The sequence below is a fragment of the Colossoma macropomum genome, unplaced genomic scaffold (assembly GCF_904425465.1).
Source record: "Colossoma macropomum unplaced genomic scaffold, Colossoma_macropomum, whole genome shotgun sequence".
In the NCBI taxonomy this organism is placed as follows: Eukaryota; Metazoa; Chordata; class Actinopteri; order Characiformes; family Serrasalmidae; genus Colossoma; species Colossoma macropomum.
In genome coordinates this window covers 20519251-20542836 of record NW_023494807.1, presented here as the reverse complement: position 1 = coordinate 20542836, position 23586 = coordinate 20519251, and the positions used below count along the sequence as shown (strand labels likewise).

At 38.6% G+C, this 23586-nt stretch overlaps 2 protein-coding genes across 3 annotated transcripts in view; one reads left to right on the top strand and one right to left on the bottom strand.

Moving 5' to 3' along the window:
- Positions 1 to 66: 66 nt before the first annotated feature.
- zgc:85843 (uncharacterized protein LOC405880 homolog) lies at positions 67 to 8246 on the bottom strand. Its single transcript, XM_036556463.1, has 10 exons — positions 7958 to 8246; positions 7360 to 7463; positions 5794 to 5891; positions 4451 to 4554; positions 3527 to 3609; positions 2930 to 3054; positions 2622 to 2723; positions 2263 to 2355; positions 1660 to 1779; positions 67 to 1083 (listed from the first exon to the last, which is right to left on the bottom strand). Exons 1-10 carry the CDS (start codon positions 8050 to 8052, stop codon positions 874 to 876), a joined length of 1134 nt encoding a protein of 377 aa, XP_036412356.1. The 5' UTR covers positions 8053 to 8246; the 3' UTR covers positions 67 to 873.
- Positions 8247 to 13323: 5077 nt separating this feature from the next.
- Positions 13324 to 23586, top strand: part of sbno2a (strawberry notch homolog 2a) — a 33292-nt gene continuing 23029 nt past the window's right edge. Inside the window, exons 1-4 of one of the 2 annotated variants that reach the window (XM_036556044.1) lie at positions 13324 to 13497; positions 14319 to 14519; positions 16756 to 16841; positions 19632 to 19722. In XM_036556044.1, the coding sequence (XP_036411937.1) occupies positions 14400 to 14519; positions 16756 to 16841; positions 19632 to 19722 (297 nt within the window). In that variant the 5' untranslated portion in view covers positions 13324 to 13497; positions 14319 to 14399. The remainder of the gene's footprint in view (positions 13498 to 14318; positions 14520 to 16755; positions 16842 to 19631; positions 19723 to 23586) is intronic. The other variant, XM_036556045.1, reaches the window with a different exon arrangement.

Here is a 23586-nt window from a genome sequence, read left to right as displayed (position 1 = left end):
AATTTCACAAGACTAGACTAGGGTTCATATCAGGAAAAGTCACACCCATTAATAAGACACGCTGGCTTTGGTCTCGCACTTTCAGATGCTGAAGGTTCAGTTTTGTTTTTAATCACGGAAATAGTTCATGGTTGTCTTCATCCTCATACCAAGTAATTTGATTTAAATCTTAACAAACAAAACAAGCAAGAACAACAAAAAGGTCATAACAAAGATAATTTAAACAAAAAAACTGATAAAGCATTTTTTGAAACAATCCTACTTTATGTATATTACAATGGTTTGTTAGAAAAACTTGATTCTTAAGGCATCTTTGCAATAGACACTGCGAGTCAGCACCCAATGCCCTTTTGTAAACCGTCTTCAAAGACTAACAGTATGAAGTAATTCTACGCTTGATGTTGTGTGGGCAGAAACGTGTGTGTTCAGAGTCCAGAGTCTGTCTAAGCCTGGATTTCATCAAATGACTCATTCTCAATGAGTGAGATAAGCTTTGCTCCAAAAGAGTGATGTTGATCTGAGTCCAATAGTCTGAGACAAGAAGCACTTGGGAGGAGGCAAGAGGCAAGTTTCATCAACTTTGTGTGCCTGGAAAAACCCAATAAGGGTGCGGTTTTAGCACTTACTAATAGAAGGATCGATGTGAAGGCATGATCTACCCTCTCCAGAACCCTCACACAATCAGTAGTATCAGTATCTTACAGTACTTTCTTGTTTCTAACCACGCGGGATCCATGTGAGGCACCTGTTAGGAAAAATTATTTTGTCCTTTCAAAATGTGGCCACCAAGGCCTTGCTGTCACTGGTGTTTGGGTCCGTAAATTCACAAGACTTTGTGTGGCCTGGACAGTGGTTTCTGCACATGTACCGTGTCTACTTTCGCTTTTTGTCATTGTTGGCTTGTCCTGGTGGCACTGTCTTCATGAAGAAGGCTGGCCGTCTGTACACGTGCAGAGCCAGCAGCAGAGGAACAGCCATGAACAGCACATTAAGCGTCATGACCAGCCTCCACTCGTCTTTAGGGATGCGGTACGTGAAGGGGGTTCGGGAGTGCACTGACGCGCCAATGTGGGCCCACTGAGTCTGGAGGAACATGGTATTGGTTTGTTAGAATATTGGTTTGTTAGAATAAAATTATGCTTTGTATAATGTTAGTTACTTCACATAAAATGTGTTATTTTTGTTATTTCTAGCTTATGATGTCAGTCCTCAGGCACTGCAGTTGAAATTTAGCTAACTCTGCCCATTGTTCCTGAAGTCTCTGATACAGTACTGTGCAAAAGTGACCCACCCTGTCCAAAACGGCTATTAAGGGCCAATTACTCATTTTTCAGCATCAAGAATAAAGCAGAAAACATTCAACAGAAAAAATTCACAGAGGCCTAAACAACTAAATACAGTATCGAATTTTTCAGTATTTGTATTTCCATGATTTTTGGGCTTTTCAAAGAAATCTGCAGGGATATTTATCCACACCTCCAAAGTTCAGTCTTACAAGTTGGTTGCAGTTTCTGCCTCTCTTGATGTGAGTAATCTCAGGCCATATATGTCTTATATATGTGTATATATATATATATATATATTAGTCCATTGGTCGAATATAATTACATTGGTTAAATAACTACATCAGAATCAAGGTGAGTGAGCTGGCTGATTTACCTGAGCTATGGCCCCTGCAAGGAGCAAAGTCCAGTCCAGCATCCATATGCACCCCGGAATATTCAGCCCATAGACGCACGCCGTTAGCATGGGTAATGCATAGAAGAGGATGACCAACATCTACAACAGGGTGGAACAGGATAACATGAGGTTGTCCAGAGGTGCTCAAATTAGGTCTAAACAAGTAGTGTTATACTCTCTCTAGCACACCTGCCTCTTCATTAAAGTGGTATATCGGTCTAAAATAAGCATTTCATATGTTATTTGTCATGTTACGTAATAGAAGGTATAGAAGGTAATCAATACAGATGTGACATTCAGCTTCCTAGCAGTAACGTTAACTAACGGGCTTCCTTCTACAGCTAGAAAAAAAAAAAACAAACAGCCAGCTCTAGAAGGCCTGAGTTTTCTAAAGTTCCTCCCACCTTCAACATATGTCATCAGATCAGCTTTTCTAGTAGATAAACTAAAAAACTAGAGACTATTGCTGTAGAAGGCAAGTGGGAAAGTTTACAATAGATGTTTAAGTTTCTTCATTTTGGCCTAAGTGTTCCTCTAACGTTCCATACACATATTCTCAGTAACGCAATCACCAGCTCTTACCATAACTTTGGAGAAGGCTACATTGTCCTTCAGGTAGGGCTCGTACTGGTAAATGTAGGTGAAACAGATATCCAATGCACACTCAAGAACAACCTGTAAGAGAGTTCCAAAACAGTATTCCTCTTTAACACTGACTGTTATCAGTGTTCAGATACACTTTCCCTTAAAATCTAAGCTTATTATTCAGTTAATAGTCTTAAAAGTATATTATTTAGTAACTTCTGTGAGACTAATATGCAAGTCATGCAGTTATGAATGGACGTCTGGACCTGGTGATATGTCATGAGAATTGAAGGGGGTAACAAAGGAAAAGTTAAGCTTGTCAAGCTTGAATAAATAAATAATTAAATGAAACTTACAAAACCTCTGAAAACAGTGAAGGCCATGGCTCCTAGCAGACAGAGTGTGAGGAGAAGTTCTTTGGGACGAGATAATAGTCCTTTCTTCTGCTCCTCCTCAACCTACAAACACAGAAGACATTTCAAATACAACCTTACACAACACATATTTTGCATATTTCACATCACAGATATAGACACAGACTTTCCTGAATGACTTTCATTTCTTCATTCGTTCATCTATACTCAACAAATCAGTTTCAGAATTGGATATGAGTAGCACTGACTACAATCTATGCTTAACTGGGGCTAAAATCGGGAAAAGTCACCTTGTCTGCCGGAATGATTGGCAGCTCCCTCGGCCTGTTGTAAAGCTTCGCAGCTGCCCATACGGGCAGAACCAAGAAAAGGATATTGCGCCAAAAGGCTGGATAGATGGACTTGGCATGTTTTCCTGCAAATAGAAATGTTCAAGCATGTATCATATTTTTATATTGTTATACTGACATAAACCAGTAAGTTAACCAGCAGTGACACTGTTACAAAAAGAATAGAGAATATCTGGTAACACTTTACTGTAGGGTACAGGTCATAAGGCTCTATGACACCTACATAAGCTTGTCATGAAAACTGACAGAACCCTAGGTAAATGTTTATAAATGCTTATTACAATAGGTGTAATACGCTGTAAAGGTTACATTTGCTGATTTTGATCAAAGTTAGCTAAAGTAGTCTTTAAGACAGATGATGCCTATTGGTATAAGCATTTATAAACATACATGTAGGGTTATGTCAGTTGTCATGGCAAGCTTATGTAGGTGTCATGTAGCCTTATGAACAGGACCCTACAGTAAAGTGTTACCGAATATCTTTCAGGCCCAGATATAAAGCCATTCACTTGTTTAGAAAGAGCTCAGTTCCCTCACCTATGACAATGCCTGGGATGAACACGATCTGAGTGGCTATCATGGAGCCAGCCCAAAGTAGAGCAATACTCCGATACGGTGTCCTACAGAGAAGGAAAGAAAGAGAAAGGGCATATTTATGACCTTAAAGTAGTGGCTTGGCCCAAAATCAAATTCATAAAATTTCCTCCTTAGCCCAGCCACTACATGTTTGGTGTCTGAAGTTGCTTCTCTAGTTTTGCACTGGACCTACAAAGCTAATGTAGCCAACAAGTAACGGAAAGTTATATCTCAAAAAAGACTTGATTATGTGGTTTCTGAGACTCTTATCTATAAAAATTGTCCAAACTACAAACAAAATTCAGGCTTGAACATGGCTACTACTGTTTTTAGCTATGCTTCGCTATAATTAGTTATACTTTTGTCCATTTTTATGAATATGTCATACAGTGTCAGAAACCGTATAAACATGTCTATTGGAGATTCCTTAACAACTCGACATGCTTTGAGGCAAGCAAACGGTAATTCAGACATGTAGTCAGCAAGATGCTAATTGATCTCTACATGCTTTGCTAACTTAGCTAGCAACATTAGCCTCATAGCTCCAATGCAAAACCAAAGAATCAATTTTTGTCTATTGGACATTACTTAACACTTTGTCGTGCTTTGAGGCAAGCTAGCAATGATTTAGGCATGTAGTTAGCACGATGCTAATCGAGCTCTACAAGGTTGGTAACTTAGCTACATTAGCCTCATAGCTCTAGTGCAAAACTAAAGAAGAAAACTTTTAATTTTAATGAAAAACAACTTATAGAAATTATATATTCACTACTGAGCAGCTACACTGTATATTATATAATATAATCCTGAAGTCACAAACAGAAGCCCTAATGATTCCCTAATGTGTGTATTCTCATTACGTCTCTGTGTATGCAGGATATTCACCCTTTCCGCATGCAGTGGACAATCATGAGGAGAAGGACAAAGTGCACCACTCCGTTCCAGTAGTTCATCATGATGCAATAGGCTGTGCTTAAGTACGGCTCACCCTGTACCAGAAAAACAGTGGGAAAATGATGTCATGCTGGCTTCTTGCATTTAGCTTTGGTTTAATAGCTTAGAGTCTGAGTGTCATTGTACCTGAGAAAGTGGAGGTCAACATTACAAGCAAGAGAAGACACTGTGCATCAATATTTTAGGACTGTCATTACTGATTACATTAGTAATTGAGTAATCTACCAATTATCTTGACAATTAATTATTAATATCAGCGGTTGTAGAAAGGTCAAACAATGACTTAATTGAACAAGTATTTGTATGACTTATTGTATACATTTGGGCAAACCTTGTCAAATGACGAGTTATGTTGATTTTCTAAGCAAAAAAAAACTACATATCCTCTACAGAGAACACACTTCTGCACATTTATTGCTCAGTTTATGTCACATTCTATTTTTTATGTTTTATTCTGTTGAACCCTGCAAATAAATAGATATAGCGCAACAAAATTTGCATAAAAATTTCATATTTCCCTGTAGAGGATGTATTAACTTATTTTCACTTTGAAAATCAGCAAAGCATGTAATCCGACTGGGGATGTTCAGACTTTTGCATATGACTGTATGTAGCAAAACATGATCAAAACTAGTGTCTGTTTCTAGTAATGTCTGTCAAACTCTGTTTCTTACCATAAAAGAGACCAGTAACATAATTTAAAAGGCCCATATCATGGAAAACCTTGCTTTTTTAAGTAATGTAAAAACTGTTTAATTGTTTTGGCGATGTCAAAAAAATCATTTACATATATTCACTTATGTATATATATTCTGTCTAAAGCAGTTTAACTCCAGCCTTTCTGAAAAAAAAAGAGATAAGGACTGTCATTCTGGATCAGCCTTTTTAAATCAGGCACAATATAGGGCAGCCAATCAGAACAGAGGTCATTTACATATATATCAGTCAGTTAAAAGCAAAGTAACTTAAATGGCCTGTTTAATTGTAAGGGATAAGGAGAGGTTAGAAAATGGCCAAGGAAGCATAAATTAAGACTGACTTTGGTACATAAAACCATACAAATGACTTAAGTGGACTTCAGGGGAAAACAAAATACAAGACAAATGTATGATACATGTATGATAGGCCCTTTAAAATAAGCATTATCATGCCAATTGCAGACTAATCACTGCTGATTCATTAAGGTGGTAAATTCTCGCTTCTTTTAATTGAGTAATCAAACTTGATCAATTAATCAAGACGTACAGCATTTATGAAAGTCTTTTGTACATTACCTTATTAATGTAGAAAGCCATAAAGCCTTTGATATGGCCATCCTGCTCAAGGGCAGTCGTGAGGTCAGCAACAGAGGTGAAAGAAAACACTGCAAAAACTGAAATGGAGACAAAGACATAGAAAATGATCACAATTAGGCCCCCAGGCCTGAGCCTTTTTCATCTATTCTCTCTCTCCATCAGCCTGTACACCTCTCTCATTCTCCTGTACATTTTTCTCTCTTCCTTTGCCCTCCAGCTATTGATTTCTCTTCTAAAAGGAGTTTATGATGGTCTGTGGGTATGTAGTTGAGGCTAGATTTCTATCACAAAGAAATAGGCCTGCTTTTCCTCAATGTCCACCCTACAGTGCAGGAAAGGGCATTTCCTAATGTTTAAGAATAGCCACAGCAGGCCTAGGATGGGATGCGGATTAGGACTGACAGGCAGACAAACAGAACAGAAAGCCTGAGGGAGCCTGAGGCTCGGCCGCTGACTGATTACTGTGTGTTGTTTCAGGGACGGTCCACCAAGAGGTGAGTGGACTCCATTACAGCTAAGTCCAGGATTAAAGATGAGCTTAAAGTTCATTTCTGGGCATGAATAAACCGCCCCCCCCCCATCAAACACAAATACTCTCTCTCTCACACACACACATGCATACACACAGGTAGTATTATCTGAGTATCTGAGGAAGATCAATGTATTGTGGCTCACAGTTTCATTCATTTCAGCATGGATCGATGGTAACCCAAAAATGGATTATATTGAAAATAGGGTAACACTGAACTGTACGGCTGGGCAATATGATAATATTTATCATTATCGTGACAAATTACATCACAATATGTCACAATGTATTGTTCTGAGTATGCTGTTGATAGTGTCAGTACTCAGAAACACTTCCCAGCTGCATGTTTGATTACAAAGAGAGCATGATTAGTCCCGTTTAATTGGATTTAGTGCAACACAGTACCTGAAATACTGAACAAATATCACTGTATTCTTAGTTTCTGATAGTATTTTTTAAATGTGGCACTACTTTGTACAGCCAGTTTAACATCCTGAAGTATTGTTGTATTACATTTTTGCCATATCACCCAAATCAGGCAGCCTTTGTAAAGTTACATGACACATATCTAAGCCTTTTATGACAGTGGACTTAGACTTACATTAGCATTTATAAAGCCTTATTTATAAAACCTTATTACAGAAGAAGGGAAAAATTTACTTTATATATCAATAGCGTGCAATACCATTAACATTTGAATGATTCAATATCTTAACATTAACATGCATTAAATTAAGACCTTATTTTATTTGACTTTATGTCATTGTTAATTTGGACCACATCTATTCGTCCATTCACCATGAAATGTTCACACAATGTAAAAGACGGCTGTCACACTCAAAGGGTGTAAAACTGTGCATTCTTGCCACACTGTGGATATACAAACATCATCAGATAAACATCATATAACAATATATTTCATTTTCATATGGGAAATCTTTCCCCAGTGTTATCACCAACCAATAATCACATTTCTACTATTTGGCCAATATCGGCCTAAACATAGTGGGCCTTACCGTAGAAGAGAGGATCCACTGTCTTTTCATTTCGAACACACAGGTAGGCCATGAAGAAAACAGTAATAAGAATAGCTCCTTCAAGTCCCAGTATAGCCAGCGGCCTAAGCATACACAAAAAATTACAGTTAGAGATGAGGAATAGAGCAGCAAGATCATAGATATTTGTATCCAAGCCACAACTGAGAACAGACAGGACATTTCGTCAACATTTTGTGTAGAGTTTGGCCCTGAAACTGTCTGTCCTACTTGAGCCTATTGGCTCATATACTAATCAAAATGAACTGGACATTGAGCAACAGGCTATATTGGCAATAAACTGAATGGCTTTTGCAATAGCATTCTATTGGTAATAGCAGTTCTTTGAAAAGAAAAGACAAGAAAAGAAAAGAAAAAACTCCTCACTTCATAAGAATGCTATATAAGACATTTCAGAGCAGAATTTCCCGCACTATGTGCTTGGACCCCTAATGAACCGCTCTAATTAGCCAATCAGGTTACAGATGTCTGAAAACGATCATGGCAAATACCTGAAATATTTAGGTCTATTACAAAAGACCTTCAAGTCTATTACGAGGGTTTGAAGAGCATAACTTACGTTAGCAATGAAGAGATATTATTCGCTGTGTAAAGTACAAACGGTGCCGCCAGAGACAAGATAAAAACGCGTATCTCGAGAGGAAGAGCCATCATCCTTCAAATCCTTTAAAACGATCACGGAGGTAGCAGGCGGGCAATTCAGTCACAGCGAGAGACCGAGAGATAAATGTCAGTATTTCAAATTGAAGTCATGTAGGCTGTCCTGTGCAATAATCACGTCGACAGCACAGGTAAAAGACAGCCCTGCCTAGCTGCTAACACACTGATGTCCGAGGCCTGCAGCTGGGGCTTTATATAGGCTCTCAAAGTCCATGAACTGTGGAACACCAATACATAGTATTGATAATAACATGATGTGCTTACAAGGTATTTCCACTGGGGGGTGCGCTAATGTAAAGCCACATAGCCAGAATGACTGAAAGACAGCCTTGTTCTGCTGGCTCCTGCCCATGGGCCTGATCTTCTCCTTCATTCAAAACACTAATGGTTTTACATGCTGCTGCTGGGTCTGCATTCAACTCAAACTGATTAATTTAGCACACTTACAGTGGCAGCAGCAGACATCAGCATACATGATTCACTACTAAACAGACAAACTGTGATATGAAATGAAACAGTGGTATTGTCTGATGACAATTACATTAACATATATTAAAGTTAGGAATATTAAGAACATTTTTCCTTTTTCTATAAAGAGATGCAAAGTTTTGTGTATGTTGATATACAGTTCTACTCTTCATTTGTGCTCATGCAGTGTCTCAGGCTCCAGTCCTGTGGTTGATTTTTAGCTGAGTCAGTTGTGTTGCAGCTGGGAAATAAACTGCAGTTCAGTGTCCTCCTGGACTGAGTTTCAGAAACACTAAGAAGTGCTCCAGTGTTTCCAGTTGACATAGCTGGCAGCTCCTTCAGGTGACCAGGGCCAGCTGATTAATATGATCCATTTAGGTGAGTTAAATGTATTTGACATAGTGGTGGTAGTAGTAGTGGTGGTGGTGGTGATGATGATGATTATGTTAAAGTTGATGTTAAATAAAGAGGAGAAGGAAGATGATGATATAGACAACTATTTCCTTTATTTATTAAAGCACACAACAGAGGTTCACGAATGTTTGAATTTTGAGTCCTGCACATGACAATACATACAACTACAAAGAAACAAATCGTTGCTCTCAGAACAAAATTATGGTAATGGTAACTTTTCAGGAGAAGGAAAAAAACATTCTCAACCCTGTCAAATTGGATGTCTCACCAAAGATACAGTCTGAGATTTTGCTGATTTGATCTGCATGTCCACTTTGTCCATTTTGAAATAGTGCAGCATGTGGAGTTTTCAGTGTGCTACTGTGTTTTCTATCACTGTATAAAAGAATCACCTTTATTGTTAGATGCACTGATTTGCATCTAATTTGTTTGATCAGAGCAATGATAAAATCAGACTGTGAAGTATGTTATTATTGATGTTTATTATTGATGTGTTTATCTTGTTCTAAATTATATTTTGTGATACAAACAAAACTTTACAAATGTTCAGCTTTGTTGAGTTCAACATGCATCAACAGCACTGCTAAATCAGATTGAATCGCCAAAACAGCTGCTTTTTTGTGTTAACAGGCCTTAAAGGGTTAACTTACATTGGAAGTTCATGTAAAGATTTTTTTCCCAAGTAAGTTTGGACCATTTTTATTGATCCATTCATTATGGAAGTTTGACACAGTAAGAGGGATATGAACAGATGTCAGTGCTGTCTGTGTAGTGTTGAAGGAAGCTAACTGGTATGTTGTTAAAGGGGCAATATATGATTTTGCATAATCATTAAAATGTCATTCAGAGTTAAAAGTCATTCAGAGTGATTTGATGTGCACTTTTTTGCAGAAACAGAGTCAGAATTATTCACAGTGGTAGTGATAGGAACCAGACAGCCAAAGCATTTAATGCCTCACAGAAAGTTATGAGATGAAATGAAAACAAATATGCTGCCTGATGCTCGAGACATTGTTTTATGATGTAATGATATGTAATGATAGTGTGAGATAAGCTTTGGCTCATATTTTCGAAAATCCATTCTTGGCAAAAACGGGCGAAATAGTGCCCAAATATTTTTTTTTTTCAGATTTGCCACTATTTATCCTAGAGGTGGGCGATATGGCAAAAAATAGCATTGTGAAAGTTAAAAAAAAATTGTAGTACATGATGTGTTACGATATTGATTTCTTTAGACATCTAATTGGTTGGGACTGAAAAAAAGAACCAGTAGTGCTACATAAAAAAAATACTATGAAAAACTGTAAACACAATTATTTTTATTCAATATTAAGCATTCTGTGTTGCACTAAATCCAGTTAAGTGGGACTTATTTTGCTCTCTTTATAATGAAACATGCAGTTGTTTAGTATCTACAAGTACTGATGATATGCTTCATATGTTCTGAAAAGCATACTGCATTATGTTGTGACAATTTATCACAATAGCAATATATATTGTCATGTTGCCCTAATTTCACCATTATCAATATTACATATAAAAACAAAATAGGTTTAGCTTCACTGATTGTTTTGGATAGCAAATAAAATGGTTAAATTTGTGTAGCCATCAAGACCCCTGGCTCCTATCACCACCACTGTAAATGACCATTACACACTTCTATAACCTAACAATACCTCCACCAGTTTGCACTGAAGTCCCTGTATTTAATGGATAGTAAGCCTTAGTATGTAATAAGCCTGTAATTTTAAGCGGTTAATACATCTTGGGTGATCTGATCACAAGTGAACATGCAGCTGTTTACACATGCCATTTCCGTGTGTCTTAAATGCATCTCCACTGACCACCTGTGATGAGATTTGATATTTACTTTATCAGTCTCTCGTTGTGTTTGTTGTCAGGCAAAAAATGTCCCACTGGTTCTGGTTCTTGTAGATGTACCGGCTGTTACAAGTGTTTAGCCTGAATGAACTGGCTTGTAAACAAACAAAAGAGAAGACAAAGGAAGAAACTATGCTGCTGTTTTTGTCTCTGCTGCTGATGTCCTTTGTTGCTGTAAGGGAGGCAATAGGACTGTCACTACAAATGTTATGTGGTCATGTGCGACCCTGTCCTGAACCCTGCTCACACCTGTACTTAGCGCTGTGCACTTATGATCATATCACCAAAAATGCATGTTAATTAGGCGGAATCCTCTTTTGCCAGGACATGTCCTCTTTTTGGGACCTAAGAATGACAGGATTTCCAAATTGCCTGAAATTATTGGGATTTGGATTTGCTTTCATCTTGACATTTGCTTTCTACAGGCTTCTGCGTGCTGCCCTTCTGCCCCCAGTGTTCTCACTTTTGATAACCGAAATATGGCTACCCCAGTCTGAGATAGCAAGCACATGTCGGTCCACTGGCTCGATAAGGTTGGAACCCCGCTGACTGTATGCTACTTGGACCACCCAGATTATTGTCTTACATACAAGGTCTAACTACTTTTTAATCTCCTCAAACAGATTTTAATATGTTTTCCTTTTGAAAAATAAACAAATAAAACAAATATTACAAACAACTGAGAGAAAAAAATTAATGACAAGGCCTAATATAAATTCATATTGCTGCAAATGTCATTGCCAAGACTAGATGGCTCACAGCTGTGAAATCAGCTTTATTTATGACATTAATGTTAAAATTATTTACGAAACTAATTTACAAAGGATAATGAAAGAAAGAAATTAAGGAAAAGAGTCAATTGGACTGTAAGTGGGAAATGAGTGATGTAAAGTGACATTATGTCTAGTACGCTGCTTAACCACCAGTGGTCTGCCCGGAAAACGCTGAGCAAAAAGCCAGGGGCCACCAGCTTTGCCGTCAGTGGGCCAACAGTCTATCTTCTGGCTATTATGTGTGTAAATGCCAGGTGTTAATGAGGCCTTTGTTTTCATCTTAATGGTTGAATTGTGCAGAAGTTTTGAAAAGTCAGTGGAATTCCCCTTTAAGAAATAGGATTTTTCTGTGAGTCATGGGTGTAGAGCTGTATTAGTATCTATAAAAGGGGCCTAACAAAGACCTTGGCGGGGGGGACCCTGCAGCACAATGGGCCCCAGTGCAATCACTCTAATCGCCCACTCTTGGAATAATCATGCTACTACATAAAGGTAAAAGAATTATCGCTTGAACATACTCAGGCACAGAGCCCCTAAGGTGACATGGTGATTATTTTTTAATAAAGTGTGGCCATGAATTACAATACTGAGGCCACAAGTTATGAGAAATGCACTTTAGAGAGAAAAGTATTGGGACACAGCTCTTAATCATTGAATTCAGGTGTTTCATTCAGTCTCATTGCCACAAGTGTATAAAATCAATCACCTAGCCATGCAGTCTGCCTTTACACATTTGTGAAAGAACGGGGTGTTTTAAAGAGCTCACTGAATTCGAGTGTGGTACTGTAATAGGCTGCCACTGTTTCAACAATTTAGTTTGTGAAATTTCTTCCCTCCTAAATATTCCACAATCAACTGTGAGTGGTATTATTGAAAAGTGGAAGCATTTAGGAATGCCAGGAAAACATTACCTACCTGACTGCATTGTGCCAACTGTAAAGTTTGGTGGAGAAGGGATAATGCTATAGGGTTGTTTTTGAGGGACTAGCCTAGGCTCTTTAGTTTCAGTGAAGGGAAATCTTAATGCTTCAGCAGACCAAGACATTTTGGACAACTATATGCTTCCAACTTTATGGGAACAGTTTGGGGAAGGCCTTTTTCTGTTCCAGCTTGACTGTGACCCAGTGCACAAAGCAAGGTCCAGAAAGGCATGGCCGGGTGAGTTTGGTGCGGAATATTGTGACTGGCCCACACAGAGGCCTGACCTCAACCCCATCAAACACATTTGGGATGAACTAGAACAGAGATTGCGAGCCAGGCCGTCTCGTCCAACACCAGTGTCTGACCTCACAAATGCTCTTCTAGATGAATTCTCACAGACACACTCCAAATCTTGTAGAAAGCCTTCCCAGCAGAGGGGAAGCTGTCATAGCTGCAAAGTGGAGACCAACTCCATATAAATGCCTATGGATGCAAAATGGGATATGTGGGATACATGCTCCTGTAGGTGTAATGTGTAGGGGTCCCAATACTTTTGCCCGTATAGTGTCTCAGATGTAAAGATCAGGACATCAATGTAGTACCTTGTGGCCTCAATATATTATTTTGTGGCCACGCCTTATTAAAGAATAATCAACACATCACTTTAGGTGCTCCGCACTCAAGAAAGTATCAACCCATCACATTTTTGACCTCAGTTCACGTTTTGTTGAATCTCGCCTCCCAGCTGGACGGTCAGTTATGGCCGACGAGGCCGTGACGTAATCGACGCCAGCGGAAGATTCCTCCTTCCTAAATTAAGATGGCGACGTTGACCAGGAAGTGAGATAAACAACCGTGCCGAGAAAATAAAACATAATAATGGCGTAAAGGTCCCGATTTACACGAACCAAAAAAACAGAGTTAGAAGAGAGGCAGCCCGCAGGGGGGAGAATGCTGGGATTATGAGTCTGAGCCGCGTGCGGTAAGTTCTTCTATCTGCGCGAGCGAGAGAGAGGTGTCGCTCGAGCGAATGTCGTTAGCGACCGAGCTAACGAGTAACTAGCAGCAAGGCTAGCCGGGCAAACAATAGAATTCGGCCTTGTTAATAAACCGGTTCGGTTAACGGTGTTCGCCAGCAGTTCAACACGACTAGAAATCTAGCTAGTTCATACGGTGCTCTTTTCAGAACTATAGTCATATTAATTCGTCATTAAGTTATGGTAATGGGCTGACGGTGGAAACATTCGTTAAGGGTTTGTACACGAGCTCGACGTTTGGTGTTTCATAGCTAGGTCAAGTTAGCTCTTTTCTACGCTAGTAGCACTTGGAAAACCAAACAGTCTGTCGTTTTTATATATTTGTCCACTGTGTGGTTACTTAGCTAACTACTTGGATTGACAGACTTTGTGTTGAAGTCAGGCTTGTACGAAACTGGAACATCTATATTTCAACAGTATTACTTCTGCCAATCTAGCTATAACGAAAGGAGTTCGCTTGTAGATTAGGTTCGCTAGGTTAAGTTTTTCACTCTTCTGCTAGCCTTTTTGCATTTCTCCTTACACGCTGTTTGAACACCCAGTTTAACTTTGCTAGCTAGCTAAAGGCAAGTCTAACTTTCATGAAGTTGCTTTTTCGCCTTGAGGAAGATTCATCTCTCTGCCGTGTTGGTATTTGTCGAGAGAAGGGCACGGCTGTATCTAGTTTCACATCAGTGCAAACAGTTTTACAACGAAAGACTGTCTCAGTCTGTTTCCGTTCGTGACATGTCTTTCTCTTTCTCTCTTTTCGCTTCCCTCTCCTCAGAGATGGCTGGAAAATGATGAAACCTTTCGCTCCCTTTGACACGTTGGCTGGGTCAGTCATCATGCTGCTGCACAGAGCCTGATGCCCATTCTTTCCACATCTGCTGTCATGGACACGGAGGACTTCCTGCACCCAGAGGGCCCTCAGCTGAGGAGCCCAAAGTACAGTGTGCCCAGTCCTCCACTCCCTAACTCCATGGAGGTACCATAGGCTGTTCCCCACGTTATATCTTCCCCACTTGTTTTCATTAATGTCTAAATGCTGGGATGTTTACTATTTTGAAATGCAGCTTTTTACATTTTTTTTTGCATATTGAGCATAAATCTGTGAGGATGCAACATGAATCATGTTTCTGAAAGTGACAGGCAATAATGACAGTAAATTATTTAATCACTCTTTTCCTAAAACATGCACTTTTTGGGCTAAATGAACTGAAATACACTCAAATACAAGGTGATTCAAAAAGATTCATCTGATTTCAAAATGATTTATTTCACTTGTAGATCATTACAGAACAACACAGTAAATTGTAAATGGTTTAAGTGAGCATAAAGTTTACCTAATTTTACAAGTGCTCAATATGACCCCCTCCAGCTGTATGGACAACATCACGCGATAGTCAAATTCATCCCATACTCGATTGAGCATGTCAGGTGTCACTGTACTCACGACTCTTTCAATGTGATTTCGGAGATCATCCAGTGCAGTTGGGAGTGGTGGCATATAAACAGAATCCTTAGCGTACCCCCACAAAAAAAAGTCACACGGCGTGAGATCTGGCGATGCTGGTTAACTTTTTTTGGAACTGTTGGTACCAATGATGAATGCTCTGAGCTGTTGGAGGTTCACTGCCATACTGACAGTCAGAAAATCTGTGACCCCCTCTTTCAATTGGTATGTGATTGGTTCCTAGGTGCCTCACTGTTGTAAAAATATGCCGCTTTGAAATCGGATACATCTTTTTGAGTCGCCCTGTATTATCACATTTAGATGGCAAATCAGTGTATCAGACCTTTCTTATGTCTAAACAATCGTGTGTTTTTAGGTTTTGAAGATGCCAGAAACGGAGACATACAAAACATTTTTTATAAAAGATCTTTGTGGCCATAAAACCCTTTGCAAACATATGAGACAGCAAGTAATCTAATGTTAGCTTGGTTCTGGGTTAGAAAACTGTTGCACTATTGCAGTATTAATGCATTTGGAGGAGAGTACCACCCACAGTAATAAGCTCATAGATTTTACGAAAGTCGTACAGAAATTTGAAGTCTTCACTGATATATTTTGGCACATTGGAGTTGCAAAATAATTGGAGTATAACATTTTGTATTGTGCAGCAACAGTAAGGGCTTCAGAGGAGTTCAGAAGTGATTTCAGTTTTTGATGTTTTTTGTGTTAAAATGTCTTGATTCTGCAGATTTCTAATTGTATACTACATGGATTGATTTGACTCAAATAAATAAAAGTTCCCAAATAGAACTTCATCACTGCCCTCTGTGCCAACCCAAACACAAAATAAGTTCCAAAAATGAAACCCCCTAGAATTTAGAGGTGACTTCAGAAGTAAAGCCCAGTCATTTGAGTGTGGGTACATACTTAGCAAAGCTCCTCCCTCTTCCCTGCCGACTTTACTGTCTAGATGCACCTGGTTTTGATAATGATGGTGTTTTCCACAAAAGACAGTAAATAAGAGGTTTATCGACAATACGGTTTTAAATTTTGTTGTTTAAAACCTTTATTTCTATTGACTGCCAGGGATTTGTCCCAGTATGGTAGGATTGTAGTTTCAGGTTGTCTTCCTCTGGCCATTGCTGTTGTCTGCTTGACCACAGCACCTAAAGTTATACAAGAAAGATGTAATAATAAGTCAATCAGGCAATACTGTATGCCCCACCTAAATGAAAACACTTGTGCACAGTGAACTTTAGAGGTCTTTAGTTGTTGTTCACTTGATATTGACTTGTGACAGTAGAAATATGGCCAGTAAATATCTTATGCCTATTATTCTCCTTGTGTCTCTGGCTCTCTTTCTTTTTCCCCTATTAGATGTTGTAATTACCTTCATCTTTGGATAGAAATTTGCTATTTATTTGCTGAATGGGTCATCAACATTCTCCAGTAGAGTTATGGCACCACTGTGCTAGTCATGGTAACCTTAAGGCCTGACTTCCTTCACTTTGTGGAATTCGTGGGTGGTTATTTGGTACACTGGCTTATCAGAGGTTGAGTGGCCATTGTGCACATTTAAAGTGTAAATATCACAGATTGAGACCACGCTGGGTGTATTTGATATTGACTATTTGGTCAGGAGTATTTCTTTGTTTTGCTGAAATAGCACCTCATTCATTTGAGTGACCCAAGGTGCTATAACTGTTGTTTAACTCCATTCCCAAAGAGCCTATGAAAAATGTGATGTTTGTTTCCTTTTCATCTCCAGAATCAGCTGTTTTCCACTAACTCGTGGCAGCCGTTCTCCCAGCAGCCTCATTACAACCAGCACTATCCTATGCAACAATCTGGGAGGTGAGTGATGGCTAAACACTAGTCTCTCTGATTTTCTCTTTTCTCTGTGTCTGTGTCTCTCTCTCTCCCTCTCTCTCTCTTTGACATGCAGTCTGATGTAAGATAAGAAGTGCGTCTCAGGCAGGCCAACACAAAAAAGAGATATCGAAAGAGAGAATAAAAGCTCATAATTTTTCTTTTAGTTGTTTCAGTATCACAGACTGTAAGTCTTATTCAAGCTTTGCTTATTTGTAATTTATGGGCACAAAATATTGCTCAGAATAAGTTGTTTGTAATGAGTCATTGTGGTATAACAATGCAGTTTCTGGATCAGCCTTCAAAGAGCTTGGCTACAGAACATGCACAGACATGCATATAATTACACACTTCTGTCTGACATGGATCTTTTGTTCATGGGCTCAGTAGCTGCTCTCTATAACTGGAATGTTATGAGCAGACACATTGGGGCATTTTCTATATTTACATGCGTTATGCATGGACCAGAATTTATTTTCCTTAGCACAGCCTAACAGTTTCCTCTGTATACATTCAGCAGACCAGTGTCTGCAAAATTTCTGCCACTGCAGCAAAACAATTAGATAAAGAAGTGCATGCATCATTAACTGTGCTAATGGAGAATTCGCCAGAATTGTGGAGCCTTAGGTCTAAGCCCATCCTAACTTTTTTTTTTGTATGGTGTCCTGCTACGTGATGGTTGTTGATTTAATAGACATGACACAATAACACCTTTTCTTTTCTTTTTTTTTTGATATTTAACACAAGCTATTTTTATTTGGGGCACTTTTACCTTAGATGAACGTCTAAAAGAAGGCTGTCACGGTCAAACTGCTGTAATGGATTAGATGAACTCATTCTTCTCTCCGATATCTGATCCGCCATTTTCTGCTGATATCAGTCTGATACCAGTACCCATCGATACAGATATGCCATCTCTAATGATAAAGTGTGCAAGTCATACAAAATTAGGTTAGATTACTACCATTTACTGATGATAAATAAAATATTTGAAAAAATGGCAAAGAACAAAAACTGTAAAACAGACCAAAGAGAAACCTTTGTTCTAACCTACAAATCAGCTATACAAATGTAGCCCAAACTTTTTGTAGTGAGCCAAGGGCCAAAAAGACAAAACAATATACAAATAAAGAAGTTGAGGTTTTAAACATGTTTTATAACAGTATGCAATATCTTGTTAAAGAAATACTTCAAAAATACTTTTTAAAAGAAAATTGTGAATTGTGTGAGATATTTATAGTATAAAAGTAAGTGGGTGGGTTTAGGGTGGCTGCCAGGCCGAATCAAACATTTTCAGGGGCCAACTTTGTTGCAGTGGCAAATTTTCAACACCCAGATAGTGTGAGGCTGCTTGTCTGCAAATCTTTTTTCTATTTCGTTTTGAATATTTGTTCAGTGCTTCATTGATATTAATAAAGAATTGGGCTGTGTCTTGGCATTAGGCTAACTTAGTTCAGCTTTAGATAGTCTGCTTAGTGTGTCACTGAGGATACAATATCAACAACGCAAATGAGGCTAATATGAGCTTGTTTTATACCAAAAGCCACGCAGCATGGTAGAAAAGTAGATTCTTCATACAGCTCCATCTGTCTTTTTGTGCATTCCTTTAGTGGCACGCAGTTCCAGGCAAACTTGATACAATGCAGTCAATGCAGAGAGCTTGCTGTGTGCAGCTGGTGCGGCGCAGAAGTGTCGCGGTTAGCACTTTGATAACAGTATGCTATACGATGCTATAATCTAAAACATGATTTGGGCGCTTAAGAGTTCCCTATTACTGCAGTGAAACTGGGGTCATCATGCTAAGGCGGTGTTAAGGTGAACATTGCGGCCCTCCCACAGTTTGCAGAGTTGACCCTGTTCTTTAACTGTATCACACTGATTAACGAATCAAGATTGTGATTGTAAAATTTTTTGGGCAGCTTTAGCATGCAGTTATGTCTACTAAGGTGTGTTATAGCAGTGCAATACACATTGGTAGACACTAGTTAACCAAAATAAGTTTTGTTTATATTGTACAGTGAGTCACACAAATTTATGATGCCAGTAACAGGCTTTTTTGTTTTTGTATTATTGGATTTGGGTACAATGTACTGTACAACTTATACCACTTATACTGTTATCAGAATGCCCTAAAACCAAGTGTGTCTAATCTCATCTGCAAAGCGAACTTTGAAATGAAAAACTGGCCCTTTACAGATAAGATTGGACACCCCTGATCTAAACTAAAACTTTATATTTTTATATTGTTTCTATCTCTAATATGGGCATTTCTATTATGTCAGTGGACAGAAGGTACTAGATTTTAGTTACTTTGCTTTTAAGATATTAGAGAACTGGAAATGAAAGGCCACAGACATTCAAAAAGGAAACCAGAGCATGTCATAGAAAAAGTCACCCTTCAGACTTATTTTCCTCCCGGTTTGAATCTTCTTTCTGGCTTTATATTTGACTCATGTGCAAACTATACCTCTCATACCATTAAAGTACGTTGTATACTATGTAGCCTTAAGTCACACTGTTTTGTTATTTTAGAAAGTACACCTGTATAGTTCGGTGAGAATTAGCTTGTAGCAAGCTGGCCAGTTGTGTTAAAATGATTCAGGTCCCCAAAAATTATTAAACATAATGAAATCAAATCTCAGACCAAAGTCAGAATTCTGATGAAAGATGTACATTTGTCATCGTTGGATTGCTTTAGTTTTATACATTTTTTGTTTTTTTGTTTTTTTGTTTTTTTGTTTTTTCTGCCTTGTTTTTTCTGCCTAATGCTTTCAGGCAGTACCAGCCTAACTCTGCGTCTCTGGATGTGTTCAGTGACATGGACTTCTCTGACCTCACATCAAGCAGAAATGAAGACTTTGCGCCGGTAAGTTTCAGTCTGATCCCCCTGAATCTCTAATCTCAGTCTCAGATTGCTGATTCACAAACTTGCACGAACCGTTTGATGTAGACGGCCACACAGTTACACTCTTATTGGCTATCTACACTGTGTGTACACACCATTTTTTAATTAGTCTGATGAGAAGCAAACTTGTGTTTATCGAGCTAAATGGCAGAAAATCAGTTACCTGCTTTGGACACCATGACAACAGCAAGTATTCTGGAGCAAGATGTAGCAATTGCCTGCTGCTAAGCACCACAAAACAGCAATTGTCTTTTGGTCAAACAGGCAGTCTTGGACACATGGAGCGATGGAATATACAGGGCTTCTTGGGGATAGTGAGAAATCTAGCTTGGGAGACAACTGTCATTGACTTTATTCTGATCTGAAAACCATAAATTGCCTGCCGCTGAACATCACGCAAAAACATTTGCCTTTTGTTCTTTGGCAGTCTTGGCCACATGGAGCAACGGAACCTACAGGACTATTTGTTGGTAGCCAGAAATCTAGCTTGTGAGACTGCTGTTGTTGACTTTATTTTGATCATGCGGAGTTGCTGTCCTTATCTGATTACCCAAAGCTGCTGCTTTTAGCCACCTTCTACAGCTTTCTCCAGCCTTCTGCCAGCTTGGATCCCTTTACTATAATTCCAAACACATTTGTGATGTTTTTGAACATGAGGTATTTAAGTAAATTGGCAAACTACATGGTTCTCAGAGCATGTAGATGCAGCAGAGAGGTGAAATGCCATTTGAAGGCTTGAGTTACCGCTACACAATTGTAACTTGAATGATGATGACATGGAAAAGTAAATCAAAAGATAAAGTTTTCAGTGAGAGAGAGCACTGACCTAAGATTGAAGCTTGATTTGGTCACGTTTATAACATCATACAAAGCAACTAGGTGAGGTTGTTCCACAATAAGAACTGTTTTGTCTTGTGACTTTATCGTGTTTTAGAATATGCATAATATTCACTTTGGAGTTGCTTGCACGTGTTTTATAAGTGATCAAAAGCTCATAGTAAGCTAATAGGAAAGTGCTTAATATAAATGTAATATAATGGGCTTAGTAAGAGAGAGCCTTCAATATTGACTTGTGAGGTTGGTTTTTTTTATCAAGTGACACACAAACTAACTGGCAAGACTTCCACTTTCGCTTTCCTTTTGAGTAAAACCATTCCTGTTTTGAGTGTTGCATAGTAAATTGACTGTTTTCTGAACTCCGTTTTTGTCACGCAATGGTTTCCCTCTCTTGAGGTGGGATCATGTTGAGAAACAAGTGGGTAGAAAATTCCATTCGCAATTTAATCGTTATTCAAAGGATTAATGTATGCATTGAATTCACATTTAAGTAAATCAGACTATTTTTACGAGTTCACTTATTCTTGCTTGTCTCTAATTTTCTGTTAAAGGATATTAAAATTACCCTAATACTCCAGCTTTTCAGATGGGCCAGACAGGTTGTCAGATGGGTTAGATAGCTTTGAGGAGTGTCATTTCCTGTTAAATACCACCCCCCCTCATTTTTCAGCGTTTCCATGCTGTTTACTTAAGTTAACTAACTGTGTGATCAGTTCTTAGAGCGAGCTGTTTTTCCATTCCATAAACCTGTTAGAGAAATGTTTTGCATAGCTAGATTAATTTACATTATTAGACACTCAAAACATGGGCTGTCCTTTGAAGGAATCATTACTGAGGATAAGAATGTTGATGTTTTATGCACTTTCTGTGAGTGTTGAAGTAATTTTAATCTGGCTGCAGGAATTAGATGTTTTTACCTGCGGTTTTCCTGAACTGAGCTTGTGGCTTTGTAGCAGGCTCCCACTTTCCACAAACCTGTTTGGCAGAGCGCAGAAGCAGGACACTTTGTGAGCATAACTGCTGTGTAGCGAGGTTGCTGTTCCCCCAGTGCTTCACTTGATTCTTTTAAAATACTCATCTATTCATACATCACACTTCTTATACATACATACATGCATCATCTAAACCGCTTATCCTTCTGGGTCGCGGTGGGGTGCTGGAGCCTATCCCAGCTGTCATTGGGCGGAAGGCAGGATACACCCTGGACAGGTCACCAGTCCATCGCAGGGCCACACTTCTTATTTTATATTCAAAAAGCCTCATAAAATAAGTAAAGATTTGAACACAAAAATATTATGCTTTACAAAAAAATAAAAAATATAATAACAGCATTATCACAAATTGAGGAGAGGAAAAATGAACCTGCCCTACAGGCAAACCTGTTAACCCTTAACTTTTCTGTGCAATGCTCTGACCTTCTCATAGACAGAAATATTAGTTTGTATCAGCCCATAACAATGTGTCACTGTTGTAACAAAACCTCATAGCTCCAAAATAGTACATTTTGTAGGAGATGAGGGGACAAAACTTGTTCACTTTTAATATTTACATATATAAAGAGGGTTTGTTTTAATTATTTTGGACTATTTTTTTTTATCCATTCATTATGAAATGTACCAAATACAAATGTAATAATAATTTTAAAAAGCTGAAAACCTAAAGGACAGCAACAATATTCTATACAGAATGTGACTTAGCAACATACTAAATTCAGCCCTGGCAGCTGCTCAGGTGATATGTTGTTTATCTGTTTCATTAAGCCATTTTTTTAAACAAACCCTCTATAACTGATGCACCATCTTTATGCAAACTGCTTTTAGGCCCAATCGTTAATTTGGAGAGACTGTGTCTTTGTACCATGTCAGAGGTACGCAGTGTCCTCCGAAGCTGTGTTCGATTCTTAGTAAAGCATGTACGGTAAAATTGGGGTCTGACTGCCAGTAATCTCGGTCACACTCCAACAAAAGCATCATTTCCTGAAAGGAGACCCACCCCCATCTCTCTCACACACATTCACAGGCACGAAGGCTCACAGGCAGTTATGTGAGAGTTTCCTTTTGAAACTCTTACCTATAGTTCCAGTTGTGGTATCAGTCTCATTAGTGCTGATATACCAAGATACCAAGTGATTAGATTATTTCAGTATAGATTTGAGACATTGCTATGCATAGCTGAGTCTTCTGCATTTAAAGGCACTAATTGGATTACTCTGAATTAATTGGTAGTTTGCAGCTGCTGTTTTTAGCTTATGCATTTATGTATCATTTCCTCTTTTGTGTTAATTTCCCATTGGAACAATCTGTGTAATGCCTAGACTGCACTTTTGGATTAAATACTTTGCAGAGGTGGGACGTCCAGTGCCTAAGGTATCGCTTCAGTTGCTTTGTTACTCCATTGCTTACAGCTAATAATAAAGCATGATTCAAGGTACTTGCTAATATTTCCAAGAAGGTTTTTGCTTGCTTGTTGAGAAAAACTATGTTGCAGTTCTCTTTTGTAAGAGTGAAGGGATTAACTGTTGTGGCAAGAGTTTGTTTGTCATTTTGAATACTTCTAGTTGTAGTTCTGTTGTAATCCATCTTAGATGACATGCATTTAAAGGATAGGTTTCCTGTTCTTGTGGACAGATGTTAGTTTGAGTGCGGTTCGTGTTTTATAGAGAAAGCCAGTGACTATTTATCAGATGATGTCCTTTCCAGAATCATCACGTTTTTGCGAGAGCTCCAGTTGCGCAGAGTCTATTGACACTAGGGGTGGGAATCTCTAGGCACCTCACGATTTGATTCGATTACGATTCAGAGGGCTGCGATGCGATTATAAAACGATTAACGATGCATCTCGATGCATCTTTTTTTTTTCTATATAGCATTTATATTTTCTCACTGTGTGAGCTCAAGTTTTGAGTTCAAGTTTCAAGTTTTTTTGTCATTTGCATGACATGTCAGGATATTTATGCATTGAAATGCTTGTGGTGAGGCTCAGATAATC

Excerpts from the sequence above, each read along its gene's own strand:
- zgc:85843 (XM_036556463.1), bottom strand. The coding sequence starts at position 8,052 with ATGATGGCTCTTCCTCTCGAGATACGCGTTTTTATCTTGTCTCTGGCG. Across the intron at positions 4,555-5,793 it reads TGGCTTTCTACATTAATAAG|GGTGAGCCGTACTTAAGCAC; the intron begins GTAATGTACAAA and ends TTTCTGGTACAG. Across the intron at positions 2,724-2,929 it reads CAATCATTCCGGCAGACAAG|GTTGAGGAGGAGCAGAAGAA; the intron begins GTGACTTTTCCC and ends CTGTGTTTGTAG.